Source organism: Epargyreus clarus, unplaced genomic scaffold, assembly GCF_041222505.1.
Source record: "Epargyreus clarus isolate Ecla_fem2 unplaced genomic scaffold, WU_Ecla_fem_2.2 ptg000032l, whole genome shotgun sequence".
Classification (NCBI taxonomy): domain Eukaryota; kingdom Metazoa; phylum Arthropoda; class Insecta; order Lepidoptera; family Hesperiidae; genus Epargyreus; species Epargyreus clarus.
Window position 1 is genome coordinate 810,653 of NW_027332237.1, and position 20,950 is coordinate 831,602.

At 36.5% G+C, this 20,950-nt stretch overlaps 1 protein-coding gene across 1 annotated transcript in view; it reads right to left on the reverse strand.

The window, feature by feature from the left end:
- Positions 1-15,829: 15,829 nt before the first annotated feature.
- The window catches only part of LOC140755212 (facilitated trehalose transporter Tret1), a 28,407-nt gene continuing 23,286 nt past the window's right edge, over positions 15,830-20,950 (reverse strand). Inside the window, exon 4 of the mRNA XM_073090424.1 lies at positions 15,830-16,959. Within this exon, the coding sequence (XP_072946525.1) occupies positions 15,895-16,959 (1,065 nt within the window). The 3' untranslated portion in view covers positions 15,830-15,894. The remainder of the gene's footprint in view (positions 16,960-20,950) is intronic.

The window sequence follows — 20,950 nt, forward strand, 5'->3', positions numbered from 1 at the left end:
GTTTTCCTTCACCGTTTAAGCAAGTAATAATAAATTTCTAATATGTACATAACTTTGAAGAGTCAGAGGTGCGTGCCTGGGATTTTAACATCGGATCCCGGATTTAAGTGGTAGAAAACATTTGAGGTTCGGCTCCGGCGGCATCACCGCCACACCTATTTCTGCCTAATAACAGCAGTGTTAAGCGCTGCTGTGTTCCGTTTTGAAGGGTGTGGTAAGGGAGACATACTTTTCCGAGGCGTTCCAGCTTAGTCCTCAGGGGTAGCGGCGCATCTGTTGCCGACCTCAGGTAGGAATATCTAATCCTATCTGGGGTTGATTACAGATGTCCATGGGCGGCAGTAGCCACTTACCATCAGGTGGACTGCATGCGCGTCTGCTACTCCTATATTATAAAAAAAGCAAGAGGCCGAGTTTCTTACCACTAGGCTATCACTGTTTTTTTCCGATGACCGCCTGCTAACATATTTACTTCGTCGGGAATCGAATCAGGAACTATCGATGTAGCTAAATTTCAAATTCAAATTTTTCAAATTCAAATCGTTTATTGTCTGAAAATGGGTAAGTACAATTGATTGACGGTAATAGAATAGGTTCGCCAAATTCCACCTGTCAAGGCATGCAATTTATAATGGGTTACAATTCATTATTATATTAATTTACATGATTAGTCATGGTTAAAGTACAATCATTCATTAATTTATATGTAATAAAACGGATTCCAAATAATTAATTGATTACAATATAAAATGTCAAAATATGAAAGCAACTGCAGCATGCTACTCGTCTCATGAATAAGTAATTAATTTGAGAATATTAATTAAGTGTATTGCAAATACCTATAAAAAAACACCTTTGTTATACAATGGAGGTTAAATAAACGTTAAATTTGCAATAATATTACAGACAGGAATATATTACGCATATCATTATATTGTAGGTAAATACTTTAAACGTATAATATGTTTCATTAAAATGTTAATGGTGATTTTTTTTTTATAATATAAGAGTAGCAGACGAGCATGCAGTCCACCTGATGGTAAGTGGCTACTGCCGCCCATGGACATCTGTAATCAACCCCAGATAGGATTAGATATTCCTGAGGTTAGCCACAGATGCGCCGCTACCCCTGAGGACTAAGCTGGAACGCCTCGGAAAAGTCTGTCTCCCTTACCACACCCTTCAAACCGGAACACAGCAGCGTTTAACACTGCTGTTATTAGGTAGGAATAGGTGTGGCGGTGGTGCCGCCGGAGTCGAACCACAAAGGGTTCTACCACCTTCAATATATACATCCTATCACTGGCTTAAAACATAAGTTTTTTTTTGTATAACATGGAAATGGCAAACATGGAGTTCGCCTGACGGTAAGAGACACTTTGCCCATGGACATTTGGAATCAACTTCAGATAATATTAGAGAGTCCTAACTGAGATCGGCCACAGATGCGCTTATACGCACTAAAGGAACGCCTTGTATCAGTATGTATCCCTTATCACACCTAAACACACCGCAGCGCCAAACACAGCAGTTATAGCACTTAACACGGCAGAAATAGGTGTGATGGTGGTGCTGTCGGAGTCGAGCCACTGTGGGTTCTACCATCTTCAGAAATTTGACCTCTCAAACGGGGGTTCGAGGTACGATTCCAAGGAAAGCATCATTTGATTTTTAACAGATATAAGAAGTCAATTATTAAATGGTACACAGCGACATCTATACAACAAGAAAATAACTAAATGAAATAACAGGTCACTTGATATTTCAGAGTAGTTTTCATAGATGGCGTTGTAACAACCTATTTCTACCTAATAACAGCAGTGTTAAGCGCTGCTGTGTTCCGGTTTGAAGGGTGTAGTAAGGGAGACAGACTTTTCCGAGGCGTTCCAGCTTAGTTCTCAGGGGTAGCGGCGCATCTGTGGCCGACCTCTGGTAGGAATATCTAATCCTATCTGGGGTTGATTACACATGTCCATGGGCGGCAGTAGCCACTTTCCATCTGGTGGACTGCATGCTCGTCTGCTACTCTTATATTATAAAAAAAAAAACAAGATAAGTTTGACAACATAATGTTAGAACTACAGAGACATTGATTGATTTTGTACTATACATTTCCTCATATTTGAATCGGCGTTCATATTGTACACGGTGTTTACGCCATTATCCAACGAAATATATTGAACGCCGACTTCAGAAGTATGTACTAAACCAATATTTATTTGTATATTTTTTTACTTTGTAGTGACACAGAAGTCGGTTTTATTTTTTTGTTAAAAATTCTTTTTATTAATAACTTTATAAATTTTGGTTCTACTACAAAACGTATAGAACCAAAGTTGAAGGTAACTCAATTAGCGACAATTTTTGTTCTTACAAATTTTCTGTTCGACAAATAGTTTGGTTGATAGATCGTGAAAACGATTTGCATCCCTTTTTCAAGATGGTGGCCGAGTGATTAGAGTTCCAACTCCACAAACTTGGCTTAAGCTTTACATAAACCCCAACTTGGCAAGAAATAAATCAACGGGTTGCACTCCGGGAGTGCCGGCAGAAGTGAAAACTTATAAAGGTTGTGCATTTTAGATATTTTGGAATGGATAGGGAATAATTTGACAAATTGCTTTAATTATCAGTAAAAAAGTACTATCATTTATGTGGTAAGCGCGTAAGAGGGGAGACTTACGCCTTTAAGAGAGGGTTTAAGGAAAGTTTCCTGAACAAGCAACAGGTCGATATCCCTGTTGCGGACGAACTCTTTGAGTTCGGGAATGCAAGGCTTTAGACCTCGTGCATTGAAGGAGATAAGCGAAACGCCTTTAGGTTTTAAACGACCGGAGTGAGGGGGTGGAGTACGAGCGTTTCTCATTGTATAGATTTGAACAAGTCTAGGTGTTCGGAGTAAATCGCAAGGCGCTCCGCATGGCTAGCGTTGCGCATTTTGAAGGCGACGAGTTCGATCTCGTCGAGGTCCACGCCCTTAACGCAATCGACGAGGAACATGATGTTCTCTCTTACCGATGCCTTTTGGGAGGGACGGGGAGTGGGTGTGGCCTTTGGGACCGGAGTTGCTGCGACTATGGCCTTAGGGGCCGGGGTTGGTAGGGCGGCCGCGGGTGCGACTTTCCTCCAACTCATGGGAGCGGTTGGGGTTTTGGAAGCCCCCAAACGCAAGAAATTGGTCGAATCGACCGGAGGTGGGCCTGCTTTAGAGGGCTGCTTTTTGGCAGCCTTCTTTTGAGCGGGGCGGGGGGCTTTCGGGCAACCACGGTAGTTAGCCGGGTGACCGGAAGTGGTGCACAACACGCATGCAGGAGGAGACTCGTCTTCACGAGTTCTCTTGCACTCCCGTGTGGCGTGGGGTTCAAGGCACTTGACGCACCTGTGGGGGGCAGTGCAGTTAGCCGCTGCATGGCCGTAAAGCTGGCAGCGGTGATACTGGGTAGGGTAACCACGCTTGTTGGGTGTTTCAACCTTGATTCGAGAGAGCTCACAGACCGTGAGCTCTTTCTCTTTGAAGATGTCCTTGGAGGACGGGGTCTTCGCCAGTATGGCAAGGGCTAAAGGGAATTTAATCCCGGTGCGGCTGTACAACTTGTGTACACCCTCTACGGGGAAACCTTGATTTACGAGATCCGTTTGGATTTCGTCGGTGGCAAGTTCATAGGGGAGACCCCTAAGGACCGCTTTGATTTTGCGGTCTTCTTCCAAAGCGTATGTGTGGTACGGGAGTTGTAGCTGGGTTAGGAGCTTTATAAGGCTCCTGAAGTCCTCGGTGGTGGGGCACGATATGCGAATAGAATCGCGAAGGTTGTGTGCGTTGGTGTAGTGGATTTTGCGTTCCACTAGGATTTTAGAGAAGTCGGACCATTTCGACTTGTCTCTAAAAAAAATGAATGGTGGGGGTTTGCACTAGACAAGTGTGGGTTCGCAGCGCGTGGCTGGCTTGGGGGGCTTAACAGCCGCGGGGGTTGAGCTCTGGGGCTCGGTGGATGCGTTTGGCACGAGGGCCGATGCGGGGGCCACTGGGGCTGAGGTGAGACCTGTAGAGGCTTTGGGGGTCGTCTCACTTGTCGCCTTAGCGACGCGTTTGATGTACCGTTTTTTGGTCTTCTTCGACTTGACAGGGGCGAAGCCCTGGTCGTCGAAATAATGGTGCAGTCCGACGAGTCGTCGGAGGAGGCAGGGCGCTTAAGTGAGATGGCGTCGAATTCCATCTCGTGTCTGGGGGTGGCATTGGGGGATGCGGGTGAGTCCGTTACGGACAGGGAATCCGTTACGGGCTTGATGGGCTCACATAGGGAGCGGAAGATTTCCTGGGGGGAAAGGGAGCAGGAGAAATTTTTGCTGAGGAATACAGCAAAATTCTGGAAGAAGTGGTCGGGAACCGTAATTCCCATGGATAGGAGAGGACGCCTCCCTGCCGAGGCAGGGAGCAACCGGGGAGAGAGAGGGTAATGCAGCTACCCCTAAGGGTAAGCAACTGCTACCGTCACCCTTGGGATAGCCCAAGTGCAGTGGGATCGGGTCTACCGGTTATTCTCCGACCGAGAGGTCTGAGAAGCGCACCGGGTCAACGCTAGCTGGCTTCGTTGGCACCGTTAGGTATCCACCAACACAAACGCGTCGGGCCGCTATCGATAAATTGAGTAGGCGAGAACCGGCCGAGAGGCCAGAGAAAATACTGGGTTAAAACATTAGAGCGCGAGCAGGCAGGGCTTCTCGGTCTGGCGTCCAAACGCAGAGTGTTTTTGACTACGACTGTTGAAACCTCCCTTAAGTACATCTCCCAGCGTACATTCGTTAGCGTGATTCAGAAATTATAAAGTGACATCGAGCGTTACTGGCTGTAATTATTATTGTACCTACCACAGGTCTACATACGTTCTAAAGCAGTTTCGATCGCACCATAATAATCAAATCACAAACGAGTTATGGAAGCTGGGCGTCGAGGAAAGAATCGAAATATTTTATTACGCGAAAGAATTAATAGTTTTATTTAAATTTTACACCACTTGTAACAAAAAATATATGATTTGATAGGTAGAGTCACTTTGGTAGAGGTGAACTGATCCCATGGTGGTCGGCCACCTGCACGAGTGACGCGCCTCGTCAGCGTTGACCGTTCCGCGAAGGCACAATGCAGTGGAGCACGGTGTAGGGCTGGCGCGATGCAGCCTTAACGTGTAGGGCTGTCCCTTACACGTAACTAACATCATAATACGAAATCGATATATGTATAAAGGGTGAATTTTTCAAATAGGCCTTCAGGGCCAAATCCGAAACTATAAAGAATAGCGAAAATGCTGGAAGGAACTACGAGGCCGATTTGGATAAAAACCAAAACTGCATGGTTAGATTTTTAAAAAATCTATTCCCGTAGCCGGAAATCATGATGTTATGCTTGTTTTATTTATTGACGACGATGTGTACAACAAAAAAAAACGATGTTAGCTAACATCGATGTTTACCTTTCGATGTTATCGAACACCGAAGTTTTTCAAACATCGCGCATCCCTAAGATATAGAACGAGGCAGTATAAAAGGTTCAGTTATGAGCTGACCCTTCTCAAAAATAAGAAAATGTTGAACAGAGGTATTCCCTATTTACGTTATTTTACATTAAGTATATCTCCCAGCGTACATTCGTTAGCGTGATTCAGAAATTGTACAGTGACATCTAGCGTTACTGGCTGTTATTATTATTGTACCTACAACAGGTCTACACTCACGCTAAAGCAGTTTCATTCCAACACTCACTAGATGTCGTAAAAGGAGTGGTTATTAAATTGAAGTACGCAAGGTACTGTACCCTTACCATGAGTTTTCAAAACATCCCACAATTTTACGTTACGTTTACTCAATCCATTATTCTGTTCCGTTTGCATAGTAGACTGAGTAAATGTAACAATAAGTGATCAAGTCTTTTTGTCTACCTCACATGTTCGCAAAAAAAAGAGACAAAATATAAAGCGCCATTTGCCAATTTAGATATTTAATGTTACGTTACTGACACTAAAGTTCTGATACAATCCGCTAGGGGCGCTAATTGGAAATTGTAGGGACATATACGTAAACAAATACCAAAACAGTCATATTTGTCAAAACGTAAAAACTACCAGGTCATGTGATAAATTACAAGCCATTGAGAGACGGCGGTGCGTTAATAACACATTGTGAAAATTTGAACGGTATATCTACTAAGGTTCGATACATAAAAACTCCGAAAAATAAGAGATTCTTGTATAGCGACCAATTAACATTTTTAGTTTCAACATTTTTATTTTTAATCCTTATTGTTACACGGGCCACCATTATATTATACATACTGTGTAAATTTCAAGTGTCTATCTATTACGATTCAGGAGATGAGCCCTGTGATGGACAGACGGACCGACAGTGGAGGCTCAGTAATTGGGTTCTGTTCTTACCCTTTGACTACGGAACCCTAAAAACCGTAAATCATTTCTTAAAACCGTAGCGTTAGCAACAGTGCTCATATATCAAACTTTGAATTTCTGTGCATATCACAGGGCTATATAAAAGGTTCAGTTGGGAACTGATCCTTGTCAAAAATTTAATTACTTGTTGCAGTTCGCGGTACAACAACAACTGTTGAACGTCCTTATATAGATCTCCGAACGTACATTCGTTAGCGTGTTTCAGAAATTGTACAGTGACATCTAGCGTTACTGGCTGTAACATTATTGTACAGTCCGCGCCATACTGCTAGTTCGCTCTGAATATAGAAATGAGTATTAATTAGAAAGAAAGAAAGAAAGAAACATTATTTGTAAAAAATACTACAACATTATGTGACATAAATAATAGTAAAGATAATTTTAAAATCAAAACTTTGCTGCAGTAAAATTTATCAAAAGGGTCCACACTCAGCCTCATCGCGGCGAACCACTGCCACTGATTTTCAGTGTGCGGGTCGGCTTGAAATTAGCGGGTCAAAGGCTGAGCTCAAATAGGAGTCTAATCTTATCTCGGATTGATTATAAATGTCCTTGGGCGGTCAGTAAGTCACCAAAGGTAGACTGCATGGTCGTCTGCTACTAGTGCTGCTTAATAAATGATGGTGAGTGCCATAGATAAGTAAAGATTATTCACTCCTAACAAGAAAATGTACCCAATTTTGAGAATTGAAATAGTTGCGTAAAAAAGTTGCCACGTCTCCGTGCTAAAATGTCCCTAAAATATTTGAAATAATTATTTATTTATTACTTAAATTACGCAGTATTAGTTATTTATTCGTAAATTTTCTCTAAAAATGTTTTCATTTGTCAAGAATTCAAAAAAAGAACTTACTAAAAAAAGCAGTTTGTGGCTTCTTTCAATTTCAAGGCGGCGAAGTATCTTTACTAATCTATGGTGGGTGTAAAAGAAAGAGTATATAGATAAAAAAGAATCTAAACTTTATTAGGCATTTAGCATTACATAGAATCTTCTAGAAGTAGTAATTGTCAATAGTTCCAGTTTATCAGAATAGAAGAAAATATAGTTACTTAATAATACATTTGTCTACATTTATTGTCAATTTTATTGTCATACATTTATTTTATTATAAAATCTACGAAGAAGTCGAGACGTGGTGTATATTTATATTTTAATTTACAGAAATTAAGTTTTATTAATTGACTTTTATAATAATTAGCTAAAACGAAAATTTCCTTTCTTGTATGTGGATTGGGGATCCACTTTTGTATTTTTTTTATTTTGTGTATTGTTATAGCGGCTATTATCTTATATATAAAATTCTCGTGTCATATTGTTAGTTACCATACTCCTCCGAAACGGCTTTACCGATTTTCACCAAATTTTATATACATATTCAGCAGATCTGAGAATCGGCTACTATATATTTTTCATACTCCTAAGTGATAAGGGTTGTTCACCCTTAACATGTTTTTATTTATATGGCAACACAACGTTTACTGGATCAGCTCGTAACTTATTTAAGTAATGATGGATCTTTTTGAGAATTTAAAGTGTCTATCTCAGATTTCAAGGAAAAGAGAGCTGTGACAGACAAACCGACAGACAGACAGTGGAGCCTTAAAGTTAGTTAATTTCATCTAAAGAAGTTCAGCAGGAAACTCAAAAAAGATTTTGAAAACTTTATTTTGAAACGCGACAAACAGACACTCTGAAAATATTTGTCATCATGAAAAAAGAAGTTACTTCAATTCTATCTACTTATATAGATTCTATTATATATAGGGCGGCCCGAGGGCGGTGCGAGTGGTGCAACCGCTGGGCCGTTACAAGAGGGGCGCCGAAAACACCCGAGCGTCACTGTTTAGTAAAAAGGCTAGGCTGTTAATTGAAAGGTAATAAAGTAAACCTTTGGCGTAACTATAGGATGCGATCTAAAAAAACGTCGCCAGGACCTAGAAAGGAGGACGGCCACCGGAGGGGCTTTAGTGCGGTAAAAATCCCACATAATGCTGCGTCGCTCTCGGCGCCGGGTACCTTTTGAAGGTTTCCCTCTCGTGAAAACAAAAAAAAAAAAAAAAAGGGACCTAGGAAGCGCCACCATGAGATGTCGCAACACCTAACATTTTTGCTAGGGCCACCACTGTACATGTGTTGTAAACAATAATAAAATCACACTATCTATTCATGCTAATAACCGGTAATAGAACAATTAAATTAATTTGACAAATCTTCTAATAGCCCATATTAAATGCTATAGGAAAAAGAGCGAAAATTAACCAAAGTAAATTAAAATATAAACACCCACGTCTTGACATTTAATACAACTGAAAATTCGTTGCGAATATCAGGAAAAGGTCTAGTTTAGAAATATTAATTAATTCTTTGTACAATCTAAAGTCTTTTAAGGAAACACTAAGCTAATTAAAGCTTCTATCTTAATACATATCTAATTATTTGGTTGTTTTCGCTAATTTATTTCTAGGTACAGGTAAAGAGAATCAGTACATTAAATAAAATGTATTCGATTTTTACAATTCTGCGGATTTGAGAATTTCTCGCGGATTTTGCGGACTTGTAACGCTTTCTAGTATGAAGAGATAAAATGAAATAAATACGTAATGTATTTTATATTCGATTTTTGTAGTGTTTAGTGAATTAACTTATGTTCGGTACTTGGTAATATACCTTTTCTTATTGCAAATATTTCTATTGGTTGTATTTTATTATTGTGTTTGTCCTGTTATAGGTACATTTATTTACATACTGATTTTCTTTACCTGTACTCTTAATCTTCATTCATTGCGAGATCATGTAGAGACCATATTTGTAAAACATCCCTTAAAATCTTTAAGTAAAATTAACACCGATAAACATTGCAACGTTAATAATTGCCGACCAAATATTATTTAAAACAGTATTTTACATTACAGAAGAAAGTTTATAATATTGTCTCCACAATAAACATATAAATAGCAAACATATTTCACACCCTATTGTAATATATAGACTTCTGTATACAAGAACACATTAAAATACTTCATATATTCACAACACACACATAAGATTCAGACGTTACTTTTCTTTTAATAATTAACTGCCATATTACATATTATTATCTTCATTTAAAGCTATTAATAACAGAATCTCAATCAGGCGTGCTTAAAATAATTTTAAGTTCGTAGAAGATTTATTATTGTTTAAAAATTACAACATAAATGTACATAGTGTGTTATATATTCATGATTTTACTATGTGCCCAAAATTTTCTTTTATTGTTGTTAAAATAACGAAGTATTTACGAATAAATTTGAATTTAATTATTTTTCCAATACTTAGTTAATTCTTGCATTAATATTTATTGAGCTCAATAAATATAGAACTTATACATTCAGGACAACAATCAATAAATTTTCACGATATTTATACACAACAGAAACTGTTAATATAATTTATTATGTCTTCTTTTGCAATACTGTAGAATTTAAGGTATAAGATTTTTTTAAATCCACATAGTTTACTTTTGAAAATCCCAAAATTTGCGTTTGAGCGTTTAGAAGATCGTACCATAACAACTAGGTTTTCTAAACTATGCAAGCTTTAAAGAATCCAACAAGCAAATTTAAGGAAATCTTACAATTACGCATTACTATTTAAGGATCGAATATAAGTTTCCATTATTATAAAAATCTAGAAAATGTATAAATTCACAACCTATTAATTTGTCTATGTTATTTTATCTGTGAAGTTGTGTGAATTTAATTTTGGTACATTCATTATATTTTAGATCTAAAAGCGATTTCTATATCTAAGAACATTAATATCTAACGTCCAGGGTTTTAGGCCTTCTAACAAATTTATTATTTACAATAAATTAAAGAATTGCCGACAAGATGGCTAGGGCACAAAGACAAAGCTAAAGCCCCACAAACGTCACCTTAATCTTGCTGTCCATCCTTCCATATAATCTTTGACGTATCATAGAAGAATATTTGGAAATTAAGACATGAAAGTAATACACTGCTCGTTTATACAAGCAATTATTAGGATGTGCAATCCTTGAACAAAGATAAGGATTGAAATTGGTGAAATGTTAGAAATTATTGAAAAGAGTTAAATTTAATACATTCAGTACTGACACGTAACGATTGAAAATCGTGAGCGTAAAGAGAGGGATAACAAAAAGTTTTAGTTTTACAGCATTACCGGAATCTACGGTAATATATGCGCGTTTTATACAGGATCTGCAAATGATGAATCACAAACTAAAATAAGCTTTAGAACATGATATAGATGATTGGATAGACAGCAAAGAAATTTTATTTACAGCTTTCATTACAAAAGCTTTTAAATCGCATTTCGTTTACTTTAATATCACTTTCAACACGACTTTCATTACAAACCCACATCTCTCTAACACATATTATATTAGGCTTAAGAGGCAGGCATAGGCTAATAAAGGCAACTGTCTATTTTTGGACATTTGTTAGTTGTAATTAAAACGATTACATCTAAATATATATATTTTTTTTATATTTGAGCCTAACGATAAAGCAGACGTGCTACCTGATGGAAAGTAGTCAACGTCGCCTATGAACTTTTGCAACACCAGAGGAGTCGCCAATGCATCGCCGGCTTTGAAGGATAGCTCTTTTTGCACCGTTTTTGAAGAGCCCCATGTCATAGCGCTCTGGGAATACCTCAGTATACTAACGAGCACTATAATTAAAGGTAGCTCTCAAAAATAATAATTTTATTCAATTTAAAATACATTATCATCGAGTATATTACTTGTATTTATTTGTTTTCCCCAGCTTTTTGTTCTCAAGTAATTTATTTCTTCGGAAAAAATGGAAACATTTACGTTAATGTAATCGTTTTAATAATAAAATTGACAAATATCCCTAAATCTGAATTATTTACCATTTATATATATCACAACCACAAAATATTACTTAAATGAGCCATTTATGATTAAATGTTAAACTATTTAATGATATAAATATCACGAATCCATTTGTATGTATATATATTTTGTGATTGACATTGTTACGTATATAATGCATATTACTAAAATTTTACAAAATATTAAGAAACTGATGATATATTCCAATTCTAGATCCCATATTTAATTTTTATAACAGTATAATTAATAGGTATCGCTCAATTAATGCATATTTTGTGGTTGAACTAACAAGCTAACTAACCAAACTAAATTATTGATAGCAGATTATTGTCTACATATTTAAAGATATTATAGTCGCTAATAAATAAAAAATTGATCCCTAAACAATTACAGGCTATTCATATTTAACAAACGCCAAAGAACTTAATGCATGTCTACAACAAGCTTATGAGATTATTTTTCTATAGCGTTTGGGAAAAATATTAATAATGACACTTATAACTTCACATAAACATTGATTGCGTTGTGACCGCCATAGATGACACAAAGACTGCATACACGCAGGCCAAGGTCTGCTTGGTCAAGAATCGTATGTTCTTTGCTTTCGCGATCTTCTTTCTTTTTCTTATCAGATCAGGTAACATATTCGCCATGCAAGTCGACAGTCGGAGAACATTATTGTAAAATTTAATATTTTAAACACAATGAAATTCTCATAAACAAAAATCTAGAAATTCATCTAAGGCAGCAACATTGAGCTATTTTATTACATATGTAATACATCTAAAACGAATAGCTGGCTGTATATTCAGTACTACTTAGGTAGAAAATATTCGAGAAAAACTAATATTTTGTAGATATAAAATATTGATGTATATCTGTACACATAATGTTTTACTTATACGTATAATTGAGCTAGAGAGAATTCGCATTTATTATAAAGGAAAGCTAATTTGCTACCTACATGTGCAATAAACATTTTTAGTGTACTTACTTATAATAAAATGCAATATTTGTTTACATCCTATTATATACGTGGCAAATTTATTGTCAAATGTGAATTACAGTTATGCGGATCTCAATATCTTTCCACTTTTACAAACTTATTTTAAGTAATCAATATTTAAAATATTAAAATAAAATAGATGGGTTTCGGTTGTATTCATTTTTTAAGCTTTCAAACTCATATTTCATTATTAAACACAAAATACTGGAAGTATTTTAAGAAGTACTTTAAAAATATGTATAAAAAATTGAGTCACATAATATGTCATTTGCATTTTAAATGAAACAACTTTATTTTGTAAGCTATGATAATATAAAAAAAAATACTAGGAGTGGCCTAATTTTTATGTTCACTCGTATATTTTATCCACTATTTTAACAAATATCCTTCAATAAATAAACGAAATCCGCATAACTGCAAAAGCTAATATTTCCATACATTAATATTAGGAGTATTTTATAGTATTGTCTTAATATTATTGTCATATTAATAAGAAAGCTCATTATAAATAGGTAGTCCCGTCATGATCCATGGATCTTTAACTATGTATCTATCAATGCCATATAATGTGTCACTTTTGGAGAATAATTGAAAGAACTTTGAATTTAACATAAACATGCCATTAACAAATTACTTAGTCAAATGAACCAAACTATAAACATCATCTGTGATTGTAATATTACAAAACCATAATAATACATAAATATATCTAACAAAAAATATAGTATAACGCATGTTACTCCTGTTATATTCATTCGAATATACAATAAAAAGAAAATGATTAAGTTTAATCAACCTGATATCTATAAGACTTAAGAAGTAAAGCTACAAGGGATATTCACCAACCTATGAAGTTTAAAATGATTTTATTAGGAGTATTGAAAAGAGAACTTATAAATATTCCTGTACTGTGAAAATCCGCGGAATTGTAAAAATCTATTTAATTTATAACTTGACATTTATTCCAAATTTGGTTTTATTCACCTTAAGATACATGTTTCAATATAATTAAATCTGTTAAAGATAATTATACCTATAATATTTTTTAACGGATGATTCACCTTTATTAATACTGATATTTTACTTAAGTATCATTTTGCACACATTATCGTTACTTTTTGATACCAGTTTTTATTTGAATATTATAATGTTAAATATGTGTTATATTAGTTTCATGTATATTTTTTCAGATGTCTAATATTAACACGAAATAAATTAGCTTAAAAATAATCGAAGATTTTTTTGTAAAACTCTTAATTTATGAAAGTTTGTAATTACTAGATAGGTAAAAAGATGTTATAATAATGCCTAATATAGGTTGGTGAAATTACATTATTTTCTAAAGGGTCTATTTCCGAATAAACGAGATATGAAAGGGATATGCAAGGTACACAATATTTCCTTATGGTTGTTGCATTCAAAATGTAGCAAGTCCGCAATAATAAATAAATATCGACATTTAGCGGATTCACTATGGTAGTGAAATCCGCCGAATTGTAATTTGTAACAAATACATAAGTGTTTTTTAATAGTTCAAGAACCTTAACCAAATTAATGCTGTGTTATATAATGTAAACACACTATAAATAACATTGCATAAATGCTACAACATAAAAAATAAACCAAAAAATAATCATACAACACAAATTGGTGGAAGTACTATACTTAAATTAGAATGCATATATATGTAAATTATATTTCTTAAAATTATTAAATATATGGCTATTGTTTAATGCCTTTGGTACTTAGACATTTATTCACAGACTTTCAGTTTCAGCTTCTGATAATTTACGGCTGATGCTACATTTTGCTTGTAACACTATTATCTAAAACCACATCAATATAATTGTGGTTCGATTACATTAAAATTGTAATAAGCACAGCCATCAAATCGCGATGGATTCGATAATTTTGTTCCTACAAACTGTTCCGCATTCGAGTGGCTTTCCTGTCACGCATGTGTACGCCTGCACGTGGGTCCGACCGTCCGCGTGGCACTTTTTTTATAATATACGAGTAGCAGACGAGTATGCAGTCCACCTGATGGTAAGTGACTGCTGCCCATGGACATCTGTAATACAACCTCTGATAGGATAAGATATTCCTACCTGAAGTCGGCCAAAGATGCGCCGCTACTCATGATGACTAAGCTGGAAAGCCTCGGAAAAATTTGTCTCCCTTGCCACACCCTTCAAACCAGAACACAGCAGCGCTTAACATTGCTGTTATGAGGCAGAAATAGGTGTGGCGGTGGTGTCACCGGAGTCAAACTACTAACCGTTCTACCACCTTCCAAACACTTGCCAAACACTTCCTATTTTGTCATTGAGGTAATTCATGCATGCATGGCGCGCGTGTGGACGTAGACACACGTGACAGGAAAACGGCCCTGTGGTAAAGACCCACATGTTAGAGTTTGTTCAAATTAAAGCGATAGTTGCGCGGGAAGTGTAATGATTTTCACTTTTGGATTTTCTTAATTCATATAATAATAAAGTAGCTTCATTTAATCGATATCAATTGAAAAAAATAGTAAATACATGATACTTTTAAAACTGTATTTCAAGTTTATAAATGTATATAATAATTTTATGTTTTTAAAAATAAATATCGGCATTTGTTTTAACAAAAAAAAAAACCAACTTAATTAAATTTTAGGCGTAAAATTAAAGTTTAATTAAACATTAATATTTTAAAATTGAAATATAAATATTTGAAGACTAAAATTAAATAATTTTACATTTAGTACAGTTTTCAATACATTACGCTTCCTTTGCAAATAACGCGTTAGTTTGAACGGAGCCTTAATGTTATATTTACTTGGAAATATTTTACTTTTCACGTCTAAATATGCTTAAATAGTTTTCCGACATACTCAATTCCTATTTCTATCACACCACTGCTACTTTTCCTATATTTTTCAAAAATTATAATATTAAAAAAATATATTGTGAAAATCGTGAGAAATTTTAAAATCTTTAATGAACCCAAAAATACACTGACTATTAATGATAATTCCTTACAGTAGAAGTTAAAAATATTAGTCTACCATGGAAATAAATTAATTTATAAAAAATACGTTAATATTTTAGAGAAAATACAAAAGTAGAATGAATTTACTTTAAAAAGTAATTTGTAAAAATAAGTTTATCTATTTATAATTTCAAAAATAAACAACCGAAGAGAATGTTTCAGTTACTAGCATCCCCTATTTTAACAACCCCTAGACATTCTTCTACTTTATAGAACCCTACTTCATTCCTAATCAATCTCTACCCCTTAGAATATAAAAAATATAGAATTCGCGCCGTAACATTAACAGTTGAATAGGAAGAATTTTATTTTATAGAGATTACAGAGAATAATTTAATATTTTTATTTACCAGACAAAATTTATAACTACGTTATGTAATACCAAATCAAAATTCAGTTATCCAGAATTTGTATCTTATATAATTGGATATGATAGACGCGTTCTATATTTTTCATATTCTAAGCCCTACAATCTAAATTCCCAAGTAAATATAACATTAGATTAAGATTTTTATCTCTTCGGCGACAAGCTTTGTACATAATTGGGGTCCATTTCATCTAAATCCCGGCCTTTTGTTTCGGGAACACAGCACACAACGAAGCAAAGACCTCCTACGCTTATGGACGCGTACAACCAGAAGGCCCCGTGAAGGCCTAACGCTTGTTGGAAGTCCACAAACGTCTTCACACCGACGAAAGCGCACAGGTAACTAAAAGCGGTCGCCATCGCACTACCAAACGCCCTGTACTCCAGAGGAAAGAGCTCGCCAATCAACAACCATGATATCGGACTCATGCCCAAGGAAAACGCTATAGTGAAAACCAGCACACAAAGTAACGGAATCCAATCATTCTGACCAACTGTCTGATGGAACATCACGTTCTGAATCCTCTGATTGCGATGCACTTCTTCATAATACGCGTAGCTGCCAAAACCAGCCAACGCCATCGACATCAGCACAGAGCTGACGATCAGGAGCGGAAGTCTTCCCACCGTATCGATCAAGAGACCTGACAAACACGACGCGAGCAACTGCACGAAAGAGACAGCAATAGCTGCTCCATGCGGGTTCATTCCGCCGAAGGTTTTCCTGAAGATCGGAACCGCGTAGAAAGAGAAAGCATGAGCGCCCGAGAATCTTTGGAACATCATCAAGCCACACGTGACCAAAATCGGTCCGAGGAGACGATTAACCGTTCGAACGTCCAAGGAGCTGATGAACTGGCTACTAGACATCTGACTTTGTCGCTGGCTGAAGTTCTTGCTCGCGAGAACATTGGTCCTTATCGTCGCCAGCTCTTGCGCTACATCAGAGTTGGGCCCTCGGAGCCAGAGCAGGCTCTTATACGCCTCTTCGTCCTTCCCGATCAGCATGAGGTAGCTCGGAGTTTCTGGGATGTAAAGAACGGTGCAGAAGAGAAGTAATGGGGCAGCAGATATGCAGAGAGCCAGTTGCTGCCAGTCGAGGTAGGCGCCGATGGTGAAACTGAAGAGTACTCCAAGATGGCCGACTATCTTGAGCACGGCGCTGAGACACCCTCGAATATCTGGCACTGATATCTCGCTGATGTAGACCTGAAATTGCAACATATACACCTTAATTTGTTGGTTAGTAAACAAACCCTTTCTATAGTCTGATTCATAATTAGGTGTCCAAAATGTAAACAAAGAAATGTCATTGTCAAAATTCGATGACAGGTATTGCAAACCTTAACAAATTAACAAGAAACGAAAACTTTCACAAAATTCAACATAAAACAAAAACTTAATAACTGCACACAATTTAAAAAAACGCGCTTTAAAACTAGAAAAAAATCGAGTTCGATCACGATCACGAAAATGAATATGAATATCAACTACGAAACTTAAAAATGGCGGCACAAAGAATGTTTTGGATGCCGATTGTGTGACCATTATCACAATTTACTTTTCTCTCATAAATCTTGTTTTTTATTATTATTACTGTATGAAATGAAATTGAGGAAATATTGGAAAATGTGAATTGATTTTAATTTTTTTAGATTATTATTTTATTATCGATGTATTAATTTAATATTGTCAAAAATAAGAAACTGCCATTTGACACATATTTTCTTGGTAGGTCAACACCTTTGTTTACATTTTGGCCACCTAATTATGAATCGGACTATACACTCACAGCCCCACACTAGGATTACCTGTGTCGTGGGTGCCATGGATACACACATAGACAAATACACAAACACCCAGACCCAGAAACAGAAATCTAAATTCAATTAGATATCTGTCTGGCCGGGGATCGAACCCGGGACCCTTTGCGCATCAGACCAAGAGTTAGTAAGAGTAAGTTAGTAAGAGTTAACTCTTAAAATCTTTGTGGGTTTTTTTTATATTGTCATCGTCAACCCATTATTGTCCCACTGCTGAGCCCTTCTCTCATAGTCCACCGCGCTGTCCAAGTGCGGTAGACTTCGTACACCATCCAGAAGGTTTTAATGTACTCTCGGCGTCTAGATTTTCTCACGATATTTTCTTTCCCCGTTTAAGCTAATTTTGATACGCACTTGACCAGCTCAGTGGACTAATGACTATGGTTAAACCTCTGAGAGGAGACCTGTGCCCAGCAGTGGGACAGTAATGGTTAAGGAAGACGACGATGACATACTTCAAAAAATCAGAGATCTGGGTTTCGAACATGGGACCTCCCGATTGATATAACAAGTTTCTAAGCATTACGTCATCACTGCTAAAATTACAAGTTAATTTTCAAAATATGCCTTTAGAAATAAAATGTATATACCTTAAATGCCATTTTGAAGGTGGTAGAACCCTTTGTGGTTCGACTTCGGCGGCACCACCGCCACACCTATTTCTACCTAATAACTGCAGTGTTAGGCGCTGCTGTGTTCCGATTTGAAGGGTGTGGTAAGGGAGAAAGACTTTTCCGAGGCGTTCCACCTTAGTCCTCAGGGGTAGCGGCGCATCTGTGGCCGACCTCAGGTAGGAATATCTAATCCTATCTGGGGTTTATTACAGATGTCCATGGGAGGCAGTAGCCACTTACCATCAGGTGGACTGCATGCTCGTCTGCTACTCTTATATTATAAAAAAAAAAAATCTTTAGCATATTCATTGTAAAGTTAATAAGCAAAAGTTTTAATGAAATTTTCGTAGATCACACATCTTTGTAAGGAAATTTTGTAAAAGGGAAACCTATCGAAACTTTGAGTTTTCATTACGTAGCAACAAACAAGGTTAAAGTAATGAATAATTTTATCGTTACGTAAACTTTTCCTTTAAGAATTTCTAAAATTCGAGCCGTCATCTACAAGCTTTAAGGGCTCGTCACACGATGAGCCTTTACGGAATAAACGCTGTAAAATATTCATTCTATTTATTCACGGCTGAGTTATATTTTTTAATATCGTATGATTTTACAAATATTATAATTTTCTATTTTAAATAACGATAGATATAATCAATGACGAATATAATTAGCACTCAGCACTCTTAGCAATCGTAAGAGTATATCTCAAATTTCATTTTCTTAAATGTAATTTAATTAGGATTCCTTACCCAAAGGGTAAAAACGGAACCCTATTACTAAGACTTCGCTGTCTGTCCGTCTGTCACAGGGCTATATCTCCGGAACCGTAATAGGATTAAAATTTTACAGAGGATGAATAACGGTAGCCGCTATAACAACAAAAACTAAAAATAAATTAAAGTTGAATATTAAAGGGGTCTCCATACAACAAACCCGATTTTTTCGGCATTTTTCCATCTAACTGTTAAACCGTACTAGGAAGACGATTAAAATTTTTACAATCCGTTTACTACTATAACTGGTATTGTAATAAATACAAATAAGAAACATAAAACATATTTTAATATAGTTATTTTAATTTTCTTATACGTTGTTTACGTATCATTCACCTTCGCCCCAACGCCATCTATAGTTGTGTCATATAACTAAGTATTGTTGAAAATAATAAAATGAATAAAAATAAGTAAAAAATAATGAACATTTGGTAGTACGGAAGGCTCCATGTGCGAGTTCGACTTGTCTCGTCGTCGTCGACTTGGCAAATTTTTTTATTGTTTTTCTACAAAATAATTCCTAAAATTTCGCTTATGTTGAACAAAATAAGAGCTTTTGTACAACATAAGCGAAATAACTTCATACGGATTGCAATATGCGCGTCGTTTATCACGCGTCCAATATGAGAATACCTTAACAAATGTTTGGAAGTTGGGCAAAGTTCGGAACAATCAATTATGTGTAGGGTGAGTAGCTGTGAACACTCCGAGGGACTGTCCTGAATTCATAACGATGTTGTCCTCGGAGTGACGATTAGCATAGAGTGCTTCTACCAATACCTTGGTAGGAAATGTAGGCAAGTGTTCTATGAAAATAGTTATAGTATCCAAATGAACAATGGATTATTAAATTTAAAAAAATATCTACGTCACGTTATTATTTCGTCATCGTTAGTCATTATTTCGGTAAAATATAAATAGGAAACGACCATGCAGTCCACCTGATGTAAGCGGCTACTGCTGTCCATAGACATCTGTGATCAATCCCAGATAAGGTTGTATTCCTACCTTAGGGTTGGCCACATATATGTGGCTGGCACTGAGGGCTAAGCTGGAACGCCCCTACTACATGTCTCCTTTACCACACCCTTCAAACCAGAACACAGCAGCGCTTAATATTGCTGTTATTAACCAGAAATAGGCGTGACGGTGGTGCCTCCGGAGTCGAAACACAAAGGTTTCTATAATCTCTTAGAACCATTAACCAACGCACTAGCTTTTGTGTTGTTCGTGTCAAAGGACTATTTCCGTATACTAAGCATTGGTAGTATTGATGTTCTAACCGTCTTACTGTTCGCACCCACGTAGGCTCGCTCTATATTTTATAGTTACTCTGATGTCACCAACTCGGTTTTCTAGTTTATTAGTTTCATGAAAAGTGCCAATGAATATTAATTATAAGGGTTGTTTTCGTTTGCACGTGTCCTAAATTGATTGCGTAATCGCTATTCGTTGCGTGTTTTGATTTACGCAATAATCTACTTAATAAAACTTTTTGATTGACAAAGGTACCGAAATATTAGATAGAAATATGACATTTTGCATGAAGTTGATAGAACCCTTTGGTTCGACTCTGAAGGCATCATCACAAAATCTAGTTCTGCCTAGCTTTTTTTTTTTTTTTTTGTTTACGAGGGGGAAACCTTCAAAAGGTACCCGGTGCCGTGGGAGGTGGGTGGTGGTGGTGGTTCTGCCTAGCTAACAGGATTAAATACGACCCGCTTGGCAGAGCGGTCACCATACCGGTCTGCGTAGAGGGTCTCAGGTTCGATCCCTGGCCAGACAGATATAGGAATAACGAATTTAGATTTGTGTTCTGGGTCTGGGTGTTTATATTTGTCTATGTGTGTACATGTACCCACGACACAAGCAATCTCAATATGGGGCTGTGTAAAATGAGTCAATACATCACTGAGTTCGGAGTTCTGAGTGGTAAGGTTAGGTTAGGTTAGATATACTTATCCGAGACATTCCAACTAGGTTCCTT